This window comes from Anolis carolinensis, chromosome 2, assembly GCF_035594765.1.
Source record: "Anolis carolinensis isolate JA03-04 chromosome 2, rAnoCar3.1.pri, whole genome shotgun sequence".
Taxonomy (NCBI): domain Eukaryota; kingdom Metazoa; phylum Chordata; class Lepidosauria; order Squamata; family Dactyloidae; genus Anolis; species Anolis carolinensis.
In genome coordinates, this window is record NC_085842.1 from 297,118,540 (window position 1) to 297,141,810 (window position 23,271).

Sequence of the window (23,271 nt, forward strand, 5' to 3'; positions counted from 1 at the left end):
AAAGAGACTGAAAGTCAATGGAAGTCCCTGTTGGAAGGAGGGAGGGATTTTTGCTGAGTCCTCCTCTCTGGAGTCTCTTTGGAGACTAGTTTAAGGAACTATAGGGGGGAAACAAATTCCTTAAACACTAAAGCAGGATCCATATTTGAGCTCCCTATATTCAGAAAAGGGAACCTTAAAAATGGGTGGCATGAGAGGCATTTTTAGTTTAAAAAGAGAGTGAGGGTCCTCAACCATGGCCATGGGGCCCATCAGCAGCCTGCAGCACACATTTTCCCCACCCGTCCTTGTGAAATTGTTCCTGCCTATCCTGAAGTTCAAAGGTTAAATGAAGCTCTATGCATTTGAGGAAATTCTCTCCCTCCTGAACTTTTAATTTAGTTTCCAAATTTAGTCACTTTAATTATCAGTTAAGCATTTAGAAATGTTTCACTCTTTGCAATGCTTGAAATTTGGGTACCGAAGGAAAACTTCACGGAGAAGCAAACATTTATCTCTCTCCCCTATTTGACATAGGTACCATATTTGTATTAATTGTCTACTTTTTTCATGGTTCATGGACTAGCAATGATCTAGGGTGCTTCCAGACAGGCATTTATACCGGGAACATTTGCCTATCCACCCACACCCCAGAAAGTCCGTGCTTTCTGGGGTGGGTGTCCAGATGTTCTCCTGGAACTTTCTGGGACGACACCCGGTCACTGTAACCTCCTCCCCAATTTTTCTCCCCCCCCCCCCAAATCTTCTGGCACATCATTCCCACGTGCCAGGAGAGCTGCAGGACCACTCTAATGGAGGCCTGGTAAGTTATTTTACTTTTAAAAGGGATTTGGAGGACTTTTGGGGAGAGGTTGTTGTCCTCGTGGTTTTCCAGGCTAATTTAGCCCAGAAAATTGCTGGACTGCTGTCTGGACTGCAGTCCAGACAGCGGAAGTAGTGGATTTAACCCATTTTGTTTGCAATTCCTTTTTTGGCAGTTTTTCCCCACCAGTTTATGCTGTGGCTCCTTCCCAGGCATGTGATTATACAGCTTCAACTTCAGTCTCTCTGCCTCTCCCTATATATACACCTGACAGTATAGTAATATGAAAGAGCTGGGACTAGAAAAGGATCGGGTAGAACTAGCCCATGCCAATCTGTTTTTAGCTTAGGTGCCAGAATAAATATAAACCGGCAACTAATCTCCAAATCAGTCTGGAATCCCTATGAACTAATGAACTATGAATAGCTCCTGAATTGCATTGATAATTAGGGTTCTCCCGAGTCTCAAAATGGCAAGTGTAACACAACCTAAATTGTATAGTGTATTCTTATTACTCTATATACCACTGAATCTCATTCTTGCCATGCAAGCCATAGCTTAGGCCCCTTCTACACAGCTGTATAAAATCCACATTGAATTGGATTATATGGCAGTGTGGACTCAGATAATCCAGTTCAAAGCTGATATTGTGGATAATTTGCCTTGATATTCTGGGTTATATGGCTGTGTGGAAGGGCCCTATGTTGAATGCTCTGTATGCTCAATCTCCTTCTCTTGTTCCTAAAATACCTTTCCATGCATGATAGCACTAGCAAGCTTTGAACAGGCCATATAGGAAAAATATGGGAATACCAACCACCACCACCCCAAATCCCATAGATGTCTTCTTAAAAGAAACAGCACCCAGAATCCTTCATTCAGCATGGCGGCTAACTATTGAAGATGTAGGGCAATAAATGTACAAGCAATAAAAGGAGTCCCCAGCAAGAGAGTGTAAATGTGGATGCTTTAATGCAGCCTTCCCATGTTTTTAAAGCAATAACACAGCATTTACACATGTTTATGACAGTGAGGATCGTACAACTTTTCACATTTTGGGCTGCCATTCCAAGCATTCATCATCAACTAGGCTTGGACTGATAGTAGTTACAGTCCAACAACATCTATAGGATTCCCAATCCTGTTTCATGGGGAAAGCAAAATCCTGTTTCACTAGCAATATATTTTTAATTTTCAGAAAACATTATCTGGATGTTATACAGGGACCTTCCACACAGCCATATAACCCAGAATATCAAGGCAGAAAATCCCACAATATCTGTTTTGAAATGGGGGTCCATCCAGACTCTACCTTTATCACAGGAGCCTCCGCAGCGAACAGCAAATGCCATTTCCTCAAAACACGGGAGGCGCTACAAACAGCAAAAAACACGAGATTTTGAGGTGTGGGAATATCCCGGTTGTGAGCCTAAAATGCGGATATTTGCATGTTTGCAAACGGAAATCACGGGATTTTTAATCTCGGTTTGTTCCTGGGTTTCAGATATTTGTTCCTGATTAGTTGTATCCTTAAAAATGGCAACAGTTGACTAGAGGGCAAAAACTTTATCCTGACAACAGAAACTTTTAATGAAGTTTGTTAACAAAGGTTTTGCCATGTAATCAACTTTCCCCATATATTTTTGATAACTTTCCCCATGTCTTTTTGATAACCGCAATGAAGGGGCCAGTTTCATGATTTGTTTTAGGCCCCTTCCACACAGCTGTATAAAATCCCACATTATCTGCTTTGAACTGGAATATATGGCAGTGTGGACTCAGATATCCCAGTTCAAAGCAGATATTATGGATTATCTGCCTTGATACAGTAGTCTCATTGATCCAACATAAATGGGCCGGCAGAACGCTGGATAAGAGAAAATGTTGGATAATAAGGAGGGATTGAGGAAAAGCCTATTAAACGTCAAATTATGTTATGGCTTTACAAATTAAGCACCAAAACATCATGTTTTACAAGTCTGCCACTTGTGTCAGAGTGTGGCTGCACTTGTGTTGTTAATGGGCATTTTGGCCCACTGTGTGTTGCTGCCTTGAGAAACAGCTGTGGATCCGGGCGGGAGGCAGACTGTGTTGGATAAACAAAGGTTGGATAAGCGAGACTCTACTGTATTCTGGGTTATATGGCTGTGTGGAAAGACCCCTAGAAGAGACATTTTCTTCGCTTCTTTATTATACAGTTGTCAATCTAGAATCTGCATTTTCTATGGATCTGGTTTTGCACTAGATGACATGATCTCCATGGCCTCTTCCAACTCAAACCTCTTTGTGGGCATGAAACTGAGGCAAAAGAAGGGATTAGGATAGTTTGAGGCATCTGCACTGGAGCTTCCCAAACATGTCATGTTGGTGACACACTTCATGTATCATTACACAGTAATTCAGTTTTGCTAGTAAACCCAGTATGGGCCAACTTGGGCACTCTAGGTGTTTTGGACTTCAACTTCCACAATTCCTAACATCCAAAACACGTGGAGGACCCAAGTTGGCCTATGCCTGGACTAGTGGGAGTTGTAGTTCTACAAGGTCCTTAGTTCTACAAGGGAGTTGTAGTTCTACAAGTCTGCCCATGCCTGGACTAGTGGGAGTTGTAGTTCTACATGGTCCTTGTGCAAACTACAAACCCCAGCATTCCCTAGCCATGAAACCATGGCAGTTCAAGCGGTGTCGAATTGCATTAATCCCACAGTGCAGACGCACCTTGGGTTCCTGTCCCCCCCCCCCTCTTCTTTCCTCCCTTGGGCCTCGGCTTGTAACCCGAGCTGAGCAGCTGTCGGTGGGCGTCCCACGGGCGGAGCTCCAGAGAATCCCCGTCCCTGCTGCCTGCCTGCCTACCTCGGCGGGGGTCTCCATCCCTCCCTCCCGCATGCCTTTCCCCACAGAGGGGAGGCCTGGGCGGCATGGCCTTGGCCCTCCGAGGCGCCCTGTGGCTCCTGCTGCTCGCCCTGCGCCGAGAGGCCCTCGCAGGTAGGCCCGACGCCTTTCCCTCCCTCTCCTCCTTCCTTCTGCAAACTTCTAGCGGTGTCTTTCTTCTATGCACGGGCTTTCCTTCCCCCTCTAATTTACATAGGAACGTTCTATTGAATTCTGGGAGTTGTAGTTTAGCCAGGCTGGTTGAGGGTGCTCAGCTTTCCTGCTTCGGACTGCGACTCAACGTTCCACGCTAGGTTGCCGTGGCAACGGAAGGCCTGTCGGGGGCGGGTCATCGCCGGCGGCGCGTGCCAGCGGCCGTTGCCTAGCAACGAGGCACTTGGTTTGGAGGAATGAATAGTTTTCAGTCGCCACGGTGAGCCCTTCCCCACAGCCATATAACCTAGAATTGAACTGGAATATGTGGCAGTGTGGACTCAGATAACCCAGTTCAAAGCAGATACGGTGGGATTTTCTGCCTTGATATTCTGGGTTATATGGCCTGTGATGGACAAAGGGCAGGTGCAGAGGAGGAAGATAACAGAGGATGGAAACGACAACAACAAAACCCACCAGTCCCAAGCCTCTTCTACACTGCCATTTAAAATCCAGATTATCTGCTTTGAACTGTAATATTATGTGGCAGTGTAGACTCATATAATCCAGTTATCTGATTTGATCGTCTGGATTATATGGCAGTGTAGAAGGGGTCCAAATCAGTACCTTTTTTCTGGAGAAACTGGTTGGCACTATACCAGGCATGGGCAAACTTTGGCCCTCCAGGTGTTTTGGACTTCAACTCCCACAATTCCTAGGCTGTTAGGAATTGTGGGAGTTGAAGTCCAAAACACCTGGAGGGCCAAAGTTTGCCCATGTCTGCCCTATACTATCCTATATCTCAGGTTCTGATCCCATATTATCTTCTTATGCCAGATTATCTGGCAGTGTGGACTCATATAATCCAGTTAAAGCGGATAATCGGGGATCAGATCCTGGAATATAGGGCACGGTATACTATATGTGTGTTAACTGGAAAATCAAATGCATGAAGCCGATTGGCTGAGTTTGCAAGGTCTGGGGAATCGGTTTGTAACTGTTGCTATCCTGCTGCTGGAGAACCAGTTTGAACAGGTTTCTCTGTGCGTGACTTCTGAGTAGTGGCTGGAGAGAAGATGGCTCTGTATTCAGGGAGGCCTGACTATTTCTGAGGCCTTGTTTGCTGCTGATCTTCACTGAAGCAGATTCATGGACTAAGAAAGGACTGCCTATAACTGCTGATTTCTGCAAGCAAACAGAGGGACTATTGTAAATATCAATGTTCTGTTGATCTCTTGGATTTAGTAAAAGTTCCTGTGTTACTTAGTTCTGCAAAGCTGAGTGGTGCATCATTCTGCAGGATGTCTCTGAGTCACGTGCACACGTAAGAGCTTTCATCTATCATCTGCAATCCCCAACAGGGTAGAAGGGGCCCCAAGGGCTTCCTATGTAACCATTTGCGGCATAAAAGCACTTTATTCAGTGCTGGTTTGAAACCGTCTTAAATGGACAAAGTTGAGGCCAGAGTTGGTAACCTCTGAATTACATCAATCTCTGCCTGATGAAGAGCTTTGTGAAGCTTGAAAGTTTATCTCCTTCAGTAGTGCAGATAATCCTGTAAAATCATAATCTGTGAATGAATCTGGCTATTGTGAAATATAGTAGAGTCTCACTTATCCAACATAAATGGGCCAGCAAAATGTTGGGTAAGCAGAAATGTTGGATAATAAGGAGGGATTAAGGAAAAGCCTATTAAACGTCAAATTATGTTATGATTTTACAAATTGAGCACCAAAACATTATTTTTCACCACAAGCTTGCCACTTGTTTGGGAGTGTGGCTGCACTTGTGTTGTTGTTGGGAGTGTTCGCCCACTGTGCATTGCTGCCTAAAGAAACAGCTGTGGATTCGGGTGGGAGGCAGACTGCGTTGGATAATATAGAACGTTGGATAAGCGATGGTTGGATAAGCAAAACTCTACTGTAGCTTCAAGATGATAACATGGGTTGTAATCCTTGTCTGAACTTGTTTGGGGATTGAACTGATTGTGCAGCCTTTCTCCATTCTGGCAAAAGAATGTGCGACATCAGATTTCTGAATAATGAGATTCTAGATTTAATAACAGGCAGTTTCAAAGAAATTGCCTGTACAAGGACAGAAGATTTATTGCCGCTTTGAAGTTGAACTGTAGAATATTAATTTGTTTTATACTATATGTCTGTTTCAATGGTTCTCAGCCTGGGGTCCCCAGATGTTTTTGGCCTACAACTCCCAGGAATCCCAGCCAATTTACCAGCTGATTTTGGTATTCATGTTGGGTCCTGGAAGAAAACCCCAGCAGATACCAAGAGTCCACTGTATTTTTGTAATATAGCATGAGTGTCCAAGTCTGAACTCAGTCCTGATACATTTAGAAGGCTTTTCAGGCCCTCTCATGTTGTAGCCACAGTTCATTTTCACTGGAATATTCTCATTAAATAGGAATTAGTTTAGCAGTGGGGGTGGACAGAAGGTAGTTTTCTTGATAAATCTTTGGGGAGTTAATAGTGAATCAGTAAGAATATCTTGCTCCCACTTTTCTATCAAGAATAGCAGCAAAAGAAGGCTTCCTCCAATCCCCTATCATCAAATTCTATAGAAAAGGAAAGAAAGTTTTGAATAACCAGAAGTGGATTTTTGTGTTCAAGGACTCTGAGCTCTGGTACTCAAAACAAATCCCTGGGGTTCATTATTCTTAAATTGATTTTTGTTCACTTCTGAAATAGAACTCCAAAATTTCTTTCAGCTTTTATGGTCAAGGGCCATAATTTTGGGGGTTTCTGAGAGATGTAGCTTTAAAAAGTAAAGTCTGCAAGATCTATAAAAACATATGAGTACTGTTCTATTATCCGAGTGGACTCCAAAAGGGGACCTAGACATACAGATGGCTAGTACATTTTATGGGAGGGTGGGGGGAGCTGAAGGAGAAAAACCATTTCCCCATTTTCACTGGTTATTTCCCCCCCCCCCCTTTCCATATCATAAACAATGGTTGTTTCGACAAGAAGGAGATGGGTGGGGGGAATAACAGGAAAACGGAAATGGTTTAATTCCTTCAACCCCCTTTCCCCGTATAATGGTCTATCCTTCACTGTCTAACGCCCCCTAGTGGCCTCAACCTGGATAATGGAACAGTACCAAGATATGAAAAAATGTTGACTGGGGTGCATCTACATTGCAGAATGAATGCAATTTGACACCATTTTATCTGACATAATGCAATTCTATGAGATCACAGGAGTAATAGTTTTACAGTATCTTTAGCTATCTATGCCAAAAGTGCTGGTGCTTTACCAAACTGCAACTCCCATGATTCCATGGGATTGAGTCATGGCAGTTAAGTGGTGTTAAACTGCATTAAATCTTCAATGTAGATACTCTTGAGAGCGAGTTGGCATGTATAGTTAGTGCTTCTTCGTCTATCTAATATAAGGAGGTTTAAAGACCGCTACCAAACTTACTCGAGTCTAATGCGCACCTCAGTTTTCAAAACCCTGAAATCCAAAAAAGTATTTATCATATTACACGAATCTAATGGGCATCCTAATTTTGGGAAGGTCATTTGGTCAAAAAGGTGAGCATTAAAATGGAGTAAATACGGTAATTAGCAAGCTCTGAATGTAGCTGGATAAACTGTGAACATTAATTATTCTCATCACAACAGTGTTTTAGAAATGTGCGTGTTGTATTGAGAAATAGATGCTCGTTCTGATGGCGGTTTAGCTGTAAGGAAATCAACTCAGAGCTCCACCTGCATCATTAACTATTCTTGTTCAAAACTAACAACACATGGTTTATTTCATATCCTCATAGTCAACATCTGCATTTAATATATATATAAATTTAGCCTTGAGTACAGCATTCTGTAAACTCTAGCAGCTCTACTCTTTATTGATAGTGATTTTATATCACTACTTTACCCTTAAATATTTCATGCTATTTTTTAAAAATGTGTTTTCTATATGAGCAAAAGTAGTTTATGAGCAGCATCATGTTCTGCTTGTGTCAAAAAAGTACTATACAAGCACACTGAGGGACAAAGCAAATGTTCTGCAAATATGTATTAAAAGTGGGGTGTGTGCATGAGAGGTGTGGTCCCATCCTTATCAACATGCCAGGTAGGTAGGGGTTGTTTATATCTTTCCTTTTCAGCAGTCAAAAATCATTACACATCCACCCACAGGAAGAATGTAGAATGTGGGGGAATTCAGGATCCTCCCTCCTCCCATCCCCTTAATTAACACGACAGTAGGCTTTTAATCAGTAAGTCCTACTGGTAATAAAAACAATAAAAACATCCTGGAACTAATGAGTACCATCAATGCAGCAGTCAGCTTAAGCAACACTTATCTTATTATTCAGTTTTGGTATAGATATATATACAGAATATGTTAGGTATGTGTATGTATATACATAAATATTACAAGCCTAGTTCCTAGCATATTTTGTTTCCCACTTGAGGAGATTTCAGCATTCCTACCATTGTTGTGGAACTGGTCACCATCACTTTGATCCTGCTGCCTCATTTTTCTACTTTTCAACTCTGATTCCAACTTACGTGTATATTTGCTGTAGTAAAATGGTAGTGCAAAGAGTTCACTCTCTACTATGTGGATCATCAGGATATTCCCAAATCTGAAATCCAAAACATTTCTGGTACCAAGCATTTCGGGTAAGGGATGCTCCATCTGTATTTTATTGAAATTTCTGAACTAGAAAATGTTTCGAAATTCCTATTAAAGTAAATATGTTACCAACTAGGCATTTGGTATGACAGTTTTTCATTTTGAGGCCAGAGTTGGAACATTTCTATTGACTCTCGGCTCCACCAAAAATTGCTCCAAATCTGAGTCCCTATCTCCAACTCCACAGCCCTGATTCCTATAACGTTGTTTTGATAGCACAATAGAGTTTTGGCCAAGACTGCTTTCCTTTTAAAATGAAAATGTAACCACAAGTAAACTTTTAAATGCTTCAAATTGTCACCATCATTATATCATTTTTCTTCTGAAAATATTGCATTATTTTTCTGCTCTCTTATATGAATCTCCAAAGGAATGAAATTTAAGATAAGAAAGCCAGAGAATGTTAGTAAAACAAATGATTCAAAGTTGCGGAGTCTACATTAATATACCCATTTAAAATAGAGTCCGATCAACAAAAGGAAAAATCAGGTCAACAGTCTTTGGGGAAAATAAATATACATATATTTTAAAAATAGGCATGATGACAGAACAGCAAGGTTTTAACCCATTGGTGTCAGAATGCCAAAAATATGGCAGCCAAACTCAAGGTGTATCTATCTACGCTGTAGAATTAATGCAACTTGAAACCATTTAACTGCCGGGTTGTTGTGTGTTTTCTGGGCTGTATGGCCATATTCCAGAAGTATTTTCTCCTGATGTTTCACCCACATCTATGGCAGACATCCTCAGAGGTTGTGAAGTATCTGCCATTTAACTGCCTTTCCTCAGTGCTCTGGAAATATGGAAGTTGTAGTTTTACAAGATATTTTGCCTTTTTCAAAAAATGCTGGTGCCTCACTAGACTATAGCTCCCATTATTTCATTGTATTGATCCATAGCCGTTTAAGTGGTGTCAGACTGCACTAATTCTACGGTGTAGACTCAGTTCCTACCGTGTTTCCCCGAAAATAAGATAGTGTCTTATATTAATTTTTGCTCCCAAAGATGCACTAGGTCTTATTTTCAGGGGATGTCTTATTTTTCCATGAAGAATTCACATTTATTATTGAACAAAAAATGAACATTTATTATATACTGTGCAGTAGTTGTCATCACAAACCAGCATAACCAGACAAACTGTGAATCCTATCAAGAATTTCTTGTTACTATCGTTATTTCCATGTACAACACTCTATGGTACGTACATTTACGGATCCTACATGCTCTGGTGTTCTGTTTGGCGGGCATGCTTCCAAACAAAATCTTTACTAGGTCTTACTTTCAGGGGAGGCCTTATATTTAGCAATTCAGCAAAACCTTTACTAGGTCTTATTTTCTGGGGATGTCTTATTTTAGGGGAAACAGGGTAGTTCCTCAGGTGAGAGCATTCCAAAACAGGCATGACTAAATTAAAAGGGCCAACCCTTGACCCTACCCAATGATGGTGTAGTGAGACATGGAACAAAGTAATGATCTTACCAGGTAAGAAGTTGCATGCAATGAAGGCCAAAGCATTTTAGGACTTCAATGATCCACATTTGAATTACAGCAATTATATTTTAAATCTTAGAGTATAGGATCCAGTGGTAGGCTTCCACAGGTAGAACAGAAAATTCCAGTGGAACCAGGAATGGTGTAAATCTTCCACTGCAGCTATCATAAACCCTTTAAAAGATAAGGGTAGATAGACCTTCAGAATTTATGTGAAGAGCATAGAGGGTTTTTAGGAGGGAAAGAACATTTTGACAATTCAATTGATGGTAGATTTAGGCCATAGTAAATCTTGCTGGCCTTGAAGAAGGCATCATTCTAATGTCTTCACATTCTTAGTGCAAGATACATCACCTAATGTTAAAGAGCCATTTTATACAAGCAAACATGTAGTAACTTGCTTTGTTATTTATTTGTAGCATCATTTTATGGTGAAAGCTATGTGCAGCTAAATGTTGCTGAATCCTCCTCAACAACAGCACTGAAATTACGTTTTCTCACCAGTAAGCCAGATGGATTGCTTTTTCTGGCTGCAGGAAAAGAAGTTTTTTTTCTGGCGGAACTACGTTCTGGAAATGTACAGGTAAGCTTGGGAACATACAAAGCTACCACATATTGAAATGAATTGTAAGATTTACCTGCTTAACTCAGTACCGCATTCCAAAGCATTTATTTATTTATTTATTTATTTATTTACAGCATTTATATCCCGCCCTTCTCACCCCGAAGGGGACTCAGGGCGGATCACATTAAACATATAGGTAAACATTCATTGCCTTTTAACATAGAACAAAGACAAGACAAACATGGCTCCGAGCGGGCCTCGAACTCATGACCTCCTGGTCAGAGTGATTCATTGCAGTGATTTATTGCAGTTGCTCTCCAGCCTGCGCCACAGCCCGAGCTGTGAAATGGTGAAATACAAAATTAAAAGATGCAGAATTTTTTGAGTTTTACCAGTGCTAATGACATACGGTTGTAGCATGTCAATGACAGTGGCTGGATGACTTTATAATAAGACATGCATAAATTATAAAGACGCCAATGTTCAGTTAGTAGAGTTTTAGATTAGGTTATGAGATGTACAAAGTGTTTTAAGTGCATAGTAATCTAGTCACTTACTGGTAGTCTAAAACTGCTGTAAATGCAATTTGAACACCCTTTCTTTATTCTTTATATATTTATTTTTGATTGATATGAAATATTTATATCCTACCATTCTACCTTTTTAAATCAGTTGGTTTGATACCAACTGGCTCAAACCAAATGCTGAACTGGATGGATGATGGCTACTCCTAAGCTTGCTTGCTTTCCTTTCATCTCCTTTGTACACAGATAGAGAAGACTGAAAAATATCCCTTTTCTATTGAATAAACCAGATTTTTCCCATCATTGTTGTTGAGGCTAACTATGGTTAGTTCACAAACTAGGTGTTGAAACTATGGTTTGATCCAAAATTGTTTGAAATCACTAAGGTTAGCATATACAAATCATCTAGGTGTGTCCTGTCCAAGAAATGGCAGTGGGAGCTGTTGCAACAAGTTGCTAAATGCAGATATAATGGGAAAACGTAGTTTGGTCAAATGTGAGAGTGATGGGCAACTGGCAAAGGTCATCTATTTTCACATGCAACCAAAGTGTGTGGAGGGCGTTCCAATTGCTATTTTGCCAAGAATACTCTCAAAAGCCTCTGGAAAGTTGATTTTTCTATTGTGTTTAAACTCCTCTTTACCTCATCTCCCTACACCAGTTCCAAGGGGTCTTAATTCCAGTCTAATATTCTTGCTCTTTGAATGACAGCATCTCTCTGGATATATTCTAGGGTTAGAGGGCCTGCCCAGTGAGTGGTGGTGGGCTTGTTGCTTGGCAGAAAGTCCCTTTTAGAGCTAGAAACATGGGAATAGGAGCAAAAGGCTCATAGAGGAGATACACAAGCTAAAGTATACCATGGGTTTTTTGTCATAGTACTAAGCCATGGCCTTGCCTTTACATTTAAACTAGCCATGCATATTCCATTCAGTGTCACCCAGTCCTATATACAGTAGGGTCTCTCTTATACAACATAAATGGGCCGACAGAACATTGGGTAAGCGCAAATGTTGGATAATGAGGAGGGATTAAGAAAAAGCCTATTAAACGTCAAATGACATTATTATTTTACAAATTAAGTACCAAAACATCATGTTTTACAACAAGTCTGCCACTTGTTCGGGAGTGGGGCAGCACTTGTGTTGTTTTTGGGAGTGTTGGCCAGCTGTGTGTTGCTGCCTAGGGAAACAGCTGTAGATCTGGGCAGGAGGCAGACTGCACTGGATAATACAGAATTTTGGGTAAGCGAAGGTTTTCATATATGCTGGTCATAGACTGCAATAAATTGCTGATACTGAAGTGAGACTCTACTGTAGTTTGAATTTACGGTTGCTCCTGTTTCCAAATACAGTGGTTGTGGGGAAACGTTCTGTGTGTGCAATTAATTTAACTATCTTGTTATTAATTTATATCTTGCCTCATTTTTATTTAATCTCTTTTTGCAGGTCAGAATCAATGTTGGAGCAAACGAGCATGTTCTCATTCCCAAATGGAGTCCTCAAATGAATGATTTAGCGTGGCATCTTGTAGAAGTGCAATCTGAAGGAGATACAATCTTGCTAGTTATCGACAAAAAGTATCAAGCTAGCACAAAATTGCCAGGAACTTTGCCTGAACTACACTTTGAACATGGTCTCTATGTTGGTGGAAATGGAAACCTTGATATCCCTTACTTTGATGGTGCTCAAGCTAATTTTAGGGGATGTATTAATGATGTGATATTTAACAGCCATGACATCCTAATATCTCTGAGACCTTCTCCTAAATTTAAAAAAATTCATGAAGTGTCATTGAGCTGCAGCGATGAATTTTTTGCAAGTGAAGAGGAACCGATTAGTTTCTTTAGCTCAAAGTCATATGTTTCCTTTCCTTTGTGGGATGTCCAGGCAGGAGGAGTCCTGGAGTGTATGGTGCAAACCACAGCTCAGAGGGGCTTGTTGTTCTACAGTTCTGGTCCAGGGGGAGACTTTGTTGCAATGGAAATTGAAAACGGACTAATTAAAATTCATATAGCAAAGGGGAAGGACAGAATTCAGTTTTCTTCTCTTAGCCCAGTCAACGATAACCACTGGCACTCAGTCAAACTAAAAATTTCTGCAAAATATATTGAGCTTACACTAGAAAAGGAAACAGTTAAAAGACCTTTGCCCTCACAGAGTAAACTTCCAGTTCTGAAGGAGGCTTTTTATATAGGTGGAATAAATGATGTTGTCCGGGCAGAAGTGCTGAAACTGGGACTAGCCTCAGTTTCTGGGAGATATGCTCAAGGAGGATCATTCAGAGGTTGCTTGAAAGATTTGAAAATTGATTCACAAAGGAAGTCGTTGAAGAATGTTCTTGTTACTAAGGATATTTCAGTTGGATGCAAAAGAGAAGGTGACTTTACTACAAATCCTATTGTCGCACCTGTTGGAACAGCAGCTCCTGTTCCCGCCATTGTCTCTGCAGTTTCCAAATTCCACAAGAAAGAGAATCATGAGCATTTTTTGATTGTCAACAACTTGATTGTTCCTGAAGGTGGGCAAGCAGCTCTTGACTCTAAGCACATTAAAATCAATCTGGTATTCAAGAAACTAGGCATTCGCCAGTCACAAATTGTTTTTAAAATTAAAAATCAACCTTCCCATGGCCACTTGAGGTTGGATGTCGAACCAGAGCAGGAGGAGTCCACGTTTACCATGCTAGACTTGTGGCAAGGCAGAGTCCTGTATGTCCACGATGGCTCAGAGGAAAGCTATGATTATTTCACCTTTTCTATTTCTACAAGCAGCAAAAAAGAGATGCCACCATATTTAAAAGGAAACAAGGATTACATGTTTACCATTACAGTAAAACCAATAAATGATGCTCCTGTACTTATAGTCCCAAATGGGAATTTGTTATTTCTTTTAGAATACTCCAAGAAACGCTTGACTGTAGACACAATAGCTGTTTTAGACAGTGACTCAAGTGCAGCAGATCTTAGTATTACGGTCCTTGGAAATTTGAATGCAGATGCAGGATTTCTAGAAAATTCCAAAAATCCTGGAAGTGCTATTACTGATTTTTCTTACAGTGACTTACAAGATGGCAATATTTTCTTTGTCCATACAGAGGTTAAGAATTCCAGAATTGTTCTACGAGCAAGCGATGGGGAGAAAGTTAGCAATACAGTTGTGTTGCGGGTTGTAGCTATAGCCTTGGATTATAACTTAGTTAACAACACAGGAGTTGAGGTGCTTCAAGGAAATGTGGCCCTGATCAGTCTCAATCATTTGGCCACTGAGATAAACGTTGTCCAACAAGAGTTGGAGATAAAATATGAAATCACAGAGCAACCCTGCTTTGGAGAAATCCAGAGGCGCCATAATGGTGGGGAATGGAAGAAGACAAACTCTTTTTCTCAACGCTCAATTGAACATGGCCGAGTAAGATATGCTTCTACCTTCAAAGCCATGCAGCTGGATAATGTCCTTGAGCACTTTAAATTTAAAGTTAGCATTGGCAGCACAATAAGTGAAGAGTTTGTGTTTCCTATCACTGTGAAATGGCTGAGGTATAACTTCTTGAGACATGTACCATTAGAAATTGATAAATTAGAACGAAAATACCTGAACTCCAGTCATCTTCTTACTGTGATATCAGATGTTGAAGTACCACAAAGTGAATTGTATTATAAGTTACAGTCCTTGCCTGAGAAAGGAAACATTCTCCTTAATAATGTCCCTTTAGAAATAAATTCAAGCTTTAGCCAGCAAAACATTTCTGACAATAAAGTAGAATATCACTTGATCAGTAGACCTCATGGAGAAACCCAGGATTCATTTCAGTTTCTAATTTTTACAAAATATATGGTCTCAGATAGCTATGATTTCAAAATTAATGTTAAAACAGATCCATGGAGCATTCTGTTGACAAACACTGGTCTCACTATTATTGAGGGTGAAGGAAAACTGATAACAGAATTGGAATTATTTGCACGAACTATTGATAATAAGACTTTCCAGTATAAAGTTACAAGAAGTCCTTCCCATGGAAAGTTGTCACTTATTAATTTTTCTGATTCTCCAGAAAGTAACAATAATCTTACTAGTTTCACAAACCAGGATATAATTGATAAGCGTCTTATGTATGTGCATGATGACTCTGAGACACAGTGTGATGAAATTGGTATCACAGCTACTGCCATACAATCTGGGGAATGGGTAAGCTCTGCCATAGGAACACAACCATCTTTATCAGCAGAGATCACATTTAACATTTCTATCCAACTGAAAAATGATGAGAAACCAGTACGTGTAGTAGATAAGGTGTTTCATGTTGTTAAGAATGAAAGGAAATTGTTGACATTGGCTGATCTCTGTTACCATGACCCTGATATTGATTTTGATGATATGCAATTGTTGTATACTAGGCGTGGCATTCCAAATGGAGACTTGGTTCTTGTCAATGAAACCTCTCACAGACTGTATCAGTTCAAACAAGAAGACCTGGCACAAAAGCGAGTCCTGTTTGTACATCGTGGAGCAAACTATGGACGCTTTGTGCTTTTTGTCACTGATGGGAAGCACTATACCTCATCATTGTTGGAAATAAGTGCTTCCGACCCTTACATCCATCTAGGAAACAAAACAGGATTATTGATTCAGAAAGGAAGAGTGGGAACAATCACTACAGCTAACTTGAGTGCTATCACAAACCAAGACATTAGAAGTGATCATGAAATTGCATTCAAGATTACTTCATCTCCAAAGTATGGACAAGTCTTTGTAAATAATTTAACACTGAGCAAATTCACTCTGCATGATCTCAAAGTCGGACACGTGACTTACAGGCATGATGATAGTAACCATTTGGCTGACATGTTTAATTTTACCGTTTATGCTAAAGGAGTCCAGCTGGATGCTGTAGTGAATGTTCGTATATTCTTGGAAAGTCATCAGCGTCCACCAGTGATTGTACATAATGGCAGCCTGTTGGTTGAAGAAGGAAAACCAGTTAAAATCAGTAAAGGAAAATTGCTGGTAAGCTGAAGTAGTCTAATAATTAACAATGCTGTATTTTGAATATATTTTGTGTACTATAAACATATTCCCAGATCCACTCAGATGGATCCACACTTACTGAAATACTCCAAAGTAAACTGAGCTGAAGTTGCTCCAGATGTAGTACCGAGAGTCTGCATATACTATTGTGGACGCCTTTTTAGGAGTCCAGACAGCCGTCTGGGTCTACAGTACATCAGCACCAGTTCCCTCTTCTCCTGTGGGCCACTGCTGTCACATTTTTTTTCGTTGGCAGCATAATTTCTGCTGATGTCAAAACTGGGTGCCCAGACATGTGATCTCAAAAGTGATTTCACTGGCAAGGTTCTGCCAGGAAACTGCCTGGAGTTGCTGCTGGCAGTAAGTAGTTTTGACGTGTGGACACAAATTGTCCTGGATCTGGCCCAATCCAGTTGTCCACACTTCAGCACATATCGGAGTGACTCCAGAGTTTCATGGTTCACTTTGGTCTGGTTTCTGCTGTGAAACCAACCCTACGTTTAGTTGCAAGGTGACTCTACTTTATTTGTCCCTATGTGGACACAGCTATGTATTACCATGCTCTTTCGACAAGGATTTGGTACTAGAAGATGAGGGTTGAAATCCCCACTCAGCCATGCCATGGAGACCCACCAGTTGATGTTGGGCAAATTATCCTTTTCAGTGTCGGAGGAAGACAATGGCAAATGCCTTTTAAACAGATCTTTTTTAAAAATCCCATGATAGGAAATGATCAGAAATGATGTGAAGGTACACAGCACAAAAAGTTATATCTACAATCACAAGTGTCACATCACTACTCTGTCACCGAATGAATATTCCGCGCTTTATTTGTTAAGACTTAAATATGAAAATCTGCATCTAAAAGTCTGCTCATGTTTTTAATGGCTTGTGCATTTGCTTTTTAAGGTTGTACATGAAAACAGTTTGCCATCAGAGATAGAGTTCAAAGTAACGTCACCTCCACTTTATGGGTATCTTCGAAGGTTTACATCAGAGGAAGCCTACTTCGAACCAGAAGATAATCCAGTTTTGTCCTTTACCCAGCAAGATATCAATGATGGTAACATCCAGTATGTGCAGACCTCTTCTGATCAACATCAAGACCAGTTTTCCTTGGATGTGACCAACGGCATCCAGGCACTCAGTGGGATAAAAATCATGGTAGACATTATCCCAAAGCTCATCCCATTAGAAGTGTGTAACTTCACAGTTGCTGAAGGGGGATCGATAACTCTGGAGGAAACGTTTCTTAAAATTGCTAGTAGCCATTTTGAGAAGCTGAATTGTGAATTCAGTTTAATCGAGGGACCAAAATATGGGCACATTTCAATCTCTCACTTTCCTGGAGTGGCATTAACTAAATTTACAAGGAAACAGGTAAGGATATTACACACTGTATTCTGCATAGTAGTATTTTGACTCTTAACTTAAATCAAATTACTGTTTGGAAATAATTACAGTTGATTCTCTGGAATTGCAGGTTTGACTTTTGCAGATTTGATTATTTTTTTTATTGAAATGTTTTTTCCCCCTCCAAAAGTTGACTACAGGGTTATGCTGAAGGACCTAAACCTGCCTAGAGAGAACACTTCTTGGAATTTCTAGGTCCTTCAGAGTCATACTAAGATAAACCTTTGGCAGACTTTGGCAGACATGCTGGAGGATCTGGAGATTCCTAGAGAAATGTTCTCTTGAGTTAAAAAAATGTTTTTTTTAATTTGTAGGTTTTTACTTTCATAGGGATCCTGTGCACCTAACCCTAGCAAATGTGGAGGGCTGAATGTACATAATTTTTCCAGGATTCTTCTTATTACATTGCTTCTGCTTATAAGATTCTCCTGTTTTAAAAATTGAAATTCTTTTCTGTAATTGTATGTAATAGTGCAAATGAAACAGGCCCAGAATGATATGTTGCAGAGTTGATATGGCTGTTGAATACCTTAATTTTTGGAACACTGTAAATTCTTAATTTGGCTACTCCCTTTTTTTAGGTGGAACAAGGATTAATCTTATATATCCATGATAATAGTGAACAACATTTTGACAGTTTTACCATCTTAGCAAATTGCACAGAACTGTGGAAGCAAAGCCTGCCTCGAAAGATATATGTGGCTGTTACACTAGTAAATGATGAAGCTCCAATTATAAAGAGAAACAATATACTTCGGGTAAGTAATGCACATTTTCAGACTCTAAATTTTGTGATCTTCATGTCTGTGGAATTCTTAGAGATAATATTCTATTCCTATTCCTATGGAAAAGACTGTATTGTCTATGGGTTTGTCCAGAGCCGGTCCAAGGTAATTTTCAAGTGTAGGCAAACAGAAATTTTGACGCCCTCCTCCCAAAAAAAACCCCAATCACTGAAAAATAAAAGTGTTGGATAAGCAAAAATGTTTGATAATAAGGAGGGATTAAGGGAAAGCCTAAATAAACAACACTCTGAAAATGGGAAATCCAGACAGGAAACAATCAGGGCCAACTAACACCCCCCAACCAAGGATGCCCCCAGAGAGGAAGCCCCACTTGCCTTGCTTCCTAGACTTCCTACAGAGGAGGAGTTGGATGACCCAGTAGTCTGAATCAGTACAACTATTTCTGACAATGTATGTCAGATTTTCTCAAACTGACATTTTCCAGAAGTGCTGGACATTAATTACTGCCATCTCTGCCTTGCACATCCATTAGCAAGTGTAGATTCTATATCTTTGCTAAACTAAATAGTTGCATACAGGTGTTAAAACTTTAATCCTCGGGAAACTCTACTTATAAATGAAGGTACTAGGACTTATTTAACAATTTCCCTCCTTTCTCATAAATGGGGACAAAAGTGGCTCACCTATGAATTAAAACAAGCTCCATAAATTAAAAAGTAACAGTAGAAAATGAACATTCAATTAAATAAGTGTGTATGCATTAAATTAATTCACCCAAGTTAGGTAAGATAAGCAATACTTACTTCACAGGCTTCCCAAAAACCATATTGTCTTCCTAGGCTCCTTTCTGCTGCAGGAGACAGGAGTTGCCTCGATGGCGCCCCCGACAACATGGCGCCACAGGCAAATGCCTAGTTTGCCTGGTGGTAGAACCGCCTCTGGGTTTGTCTACTTTGCATGAATATAACCTCTGTAAACTGATCTTCAGGAATTCAGACCAGTGCATGTGTATGCTTTTAATACAAAACCAGGACACAAGTTTGTTTGGAAGTATTATTTTTAAATTACCATCAAATTATGATTATATAGTTACAGTAAATTATGCTATAAAACATGCTTTTACAACACAAATTGTTAATAATATAATGAATTAACAGAAGAATACTGTTTGCAGAACACAGTCTCTTACTTAGTTAAAGTGTGATTCCAGTCTTGAGCAGTCAAAATTGGTACCTCTTTAGATCTCAGTAAAATTAGTCTTCTATATTGCCATAAATTAGCAAAATTTGCTTATTTTTCCTGCTAAGGTCCATCTCGTATTACAGGAATATAACCACCAGAGGGCATGTGTTCATGTGTTTTGTAGAAACTTCTCCATTCACCCAAAATGATTCACATTGTTGTAGTCAATTTAATTGACTAGTAGAGAGGGAGAAATGCATCTAGCCTACACTGAAATCTTTGCAAAAACATAGATATGGAAACTAACACAACATAAGTTATCCAGTGGGATTTGGTTCCAGTATCCTCCAGAGATACTGAAATCTGTGGATACTCAAGTCCCGTTACATACAATGATATAGTTAATTGCTTATATAAAATGGTGAAAAGTTTGCTTTTTGAAATTTTAAAAATACAGTAGAGTCTCACTTATCCAACATAAACGGGCCGGCAGAATGTTGGATAAGCGAATATGTTGGATAATAAGGAGGCATTAAGGAAAGGCCTATTAAACATCAAATTATGTTATGATTTTACAAATTAAGCACCAAAACGTCATGTTATACAATAAATTTGACAGAAAAAGTAGTTCAATACGCAGTAATGCTATGTAGTAATTACTGTATTTACAAATTTAGCACCAAAATATCACAATATATTGAAAACATTGACTACAAAATGATTAAAAGCAGGCCACTTATTTGTGAGTTGAATTTCAGACTGAAAGAAGTCCATTCACAAACCCCAACATTTCACAGATAAAGAATGGGGCACCTGTAGCCATATAACATCAGAATGTGGTCAAGGGAGAAAGTCGTTAATGAAAAGAATCAGGCAAGTTAGAAGAGACTGCAGGGATTTTGTTTTGTCTGAGCCCACAGAGAAGAGCAAGATTCAGTACTCTCCTCTTGTCCCCCTTCCCCTCTGAGTTTATTTTATTTCGTGTCAAAAGCATTGCAGAACAAACAAGTCCAAAAGCGATAAAATAAAGGAATCTACGCAAACTAAGTACAAAAGTAGTTTTCACTCATTTAACCCAGAGAGGCAACCCAAAAGCATAGCCCCCCTGAGTTAAATGAGTGAAAACTACTTTTGTACTTAGTTTGTGTAAATTCAGGACCAAGGAAAAGGAAAGGGATGTGAAAAGAGAAACCAGGAAATTTTAAAAGCAGCTGGAAAAATGGGATGATAGAGGATTGTTTGGATTGTCCTGCCAAATTGGGACAGTTGAAGAGTATATTAAGAGGGTGTATTAATTAAACTTGAATTTTGGATAAAGTTGATTCTCAACAATCTTTGTGCATTTCTATTAGGTGCTTCCTAGTGAGGCTTTTGAGCAGGCATGGGCAAACTTGGGCCCTCCAGATGTTTTGGACTTCAACTCCCACCATTCCTAATAGCCTCAGGCCCTTTCCTTTCCCTTTCCTCAGCCGCTTAAGCCATAGCTTTTGCCAGCAGCTCTTACCGGCAGGCTTGCGGGTGGGTGAAGACTTACCCACCAGTACGCCTCACCCTTCCAAGCTCAAGAGGGCTGCCCTGTAAATGCATATTTGAGACATCGGGTATCGTCATCATCAAATTCTCTGTTTTCCCCTAGCTTATATAAATTGATTTGTTTAAATAAATTAGTATAAAATATGTTTTGTCAAAGATTATCAGGCCTTTAAATATTAGTTTCAATACTTCCATGTCACAACTGCAGCAGTTTAAAAACCTGAACTTAGTGGCTTGCAAGGAAACACAAATGTCGGAAATGATAAACATACAAACAATTGACCTAACAGGGGATATTAGCCTTGTTCATGTGACGAATGGATGCACAAGTGAATCAGCTCAAAAGAGGCTAGGAGGTTTTGAGTGAAAATTAACCGGAAAATTCTGGCCAAGTGGGGTAATTGTGTTATCATTCTGCTACCACAAAATCCACAGGGCCTTGTGGCACCTTTAAAACCAACTGTTTTATTAGAATGTAAACATGTGTTTTTAATATGTATCATGCAGCCATCTGCAAATGGCAATAGGATACCCAAGGTATTATTAGTTTTGGCCTCCTTCCAATCCATTTAGCCTGGCGCCTTTCTTTCGACCCAATCTATGAAGTGCTGGGCTTCAACATCAGCTCAGCGCATTTATTGCCCCATTCCTTGCAGTCACAGATCTGTCTGCTGTTCAAGACTACAATGAAGCTGCTACTGCTACTGTTGGAATAGCTATTGAGATGAGACAGCTTTTTGGGTGCCTCTAGAATTAATCATACAAAATGCTTTCATAAGCATTCATATGCTTCCAGGCTATACAATGTCTTGTCCTATTTCTTCAAATACTAATTCATGCAGGATGTTGTTTGATGTCTGTTTGAAGTCTCTGTAGTTCTTAATGATTTTCAGTGCTAAACCAGAGCTGAGTAGACTTCAAGCTTGTCCAATCTACTTTGTTTCTTTACTAGGATCCACCACCCACACAAAATTTAAAGAATAGAGTGCTTCTATGCACGTTTTGAGCCAAAGAATTTTTTTATCAGAACTGAACTGAGGTCACTGTCATTTTATCCAAAAGTCCACTTGTGGTTAACCCAAGCTTTCTTCATTTCAACAACCTTTTAGATGACAAAAGCCATATTCTAGTGTTAAATGGTTGTGGGTTCAAAATCCTTGCAAATCTATTGCAAATGACTCAGAGATTTAATAGTACCTTTGTGTTTGACACCTGTTTGTCTCAGTACTCCTTTTAGTTACTATTCCTTCTATTTTAACAACTTGAAATAAACAGAATTATTTTTATGTAACACTTTCCCTTTTCTTTTAAAGGTCTGGGTGGGTTCGGTGACCGAGATAACAATGAACGATCTCTGCGCAGAAGATAAAGATTCACTTTCTACAGAACTTGTGTATTCAGTTTCTCCTCCAAACAATGGCCACTTGGCTCTCAAGTCTTCGCCAAACAAAAGTATCCTTAATTTTACTCAAGCTCACATTGAGGAAGGACAATTAGTGTTTGTTCATAGGGGTATGTCATTCTGTCCGTGGGATATTCATGTCAGTTTTAATGATGTCATTCTGTTAGCTCGTTCATCAGGCTGAGAATTTTTACTTCTCTAGAATTACATTTTGTTTCAGAATCTACATAGAATTAGATAAATCGTAATCATTCTGTTATACTGTCACCTCTACAAGTTGTTTACAACTTCTTGTCTACAAGTTTAACCGCTTGCTACGTATGGTTTTGTTTTAATAGACTAAAACCCAAAATGGCTCAGACAGAACCTATTTCAATAAATCTATTTTTTTTACTCTGTTAGGTTATCTTTTTGTCCCAGCCAGTGTAATATACTGGGTCTTCAAAACCCCAGGGGTGTGGTTTCTTTGATTGAGTCAGTCTGCCTTCACTATGGTCTTCCTCTTTTCTTGCTGCCTTTTTTTCTAGTGAGTCATATTTGAGACTGTTGTACTTTCACCATATCCTGGGAAGATGTGGTAAAATTTGTCTTGGCTTCTAGGTAGAGCTTAAACTTAATTTGCTCAAAGACCCATTTATTTGTCTTTTAGAAGTGCACCGTTTCTGAAGAACTCTTCTCCGGCATTAACTTTTAAATGAGTTGATATCTTTCCCATCAGTTTTCTTCACTGTACAATTTTCACCACCATACCTAGGAATAGGAAATATAGTGGCATGGATAATACTAACTTTAGGGAAGAGGAAGATACCTTTCTTCCTCTTTTATGACACTATAACCTTGGGTTGTCTAATGAAGCTAAATTTAGCCAGCCAAAAAATTCATAAGCCAAGTGGATTGTCTC

At 39.7% G+C, this 23,271-nt stretch overlaps 1 protein-coding gene across 1 annotated transcript in view; it reads left to right on the forward strand.

Annotated features, from left to right (window-relative positions):
• The first annotated feature begins 3,612 nt into the window (after nt 1–3,612).
• The window catches only part of LOC107982245 (chondroitin sulfate proteoglycan 4), a 34,109-nt gene continuing 14,450 nt past the window's right edge, over nt 3,613–23,271 (forward strand). The window contains exons 1-6 of the mRNA XM_062972408.1: nt 3,613–3,787; nt 10,401–10,564; nt 12,516–16,073; nt 17,004–17,474; nt 18,089–18,265; nt 22,282–22,480. Coding sequence (XP_062828478.1) covers nt 3,721–3,787; nt 10,401–10,564; nt 12,516–16,073; nt 17,004–17,474; nt 18,089–18,265; nt 22,282–22,480 — 4,636 coding nt within the window. The 5' untranslated portion in view covers nt 3,613–3,720. The remainder of the gene's footprint in view (nt 3,788–10,400; nt 10,565–12,515; nt 16,074–17,003; nt 17,475–18,088; nt 18,266–22,281; nt 22,481–23,271) is intronic.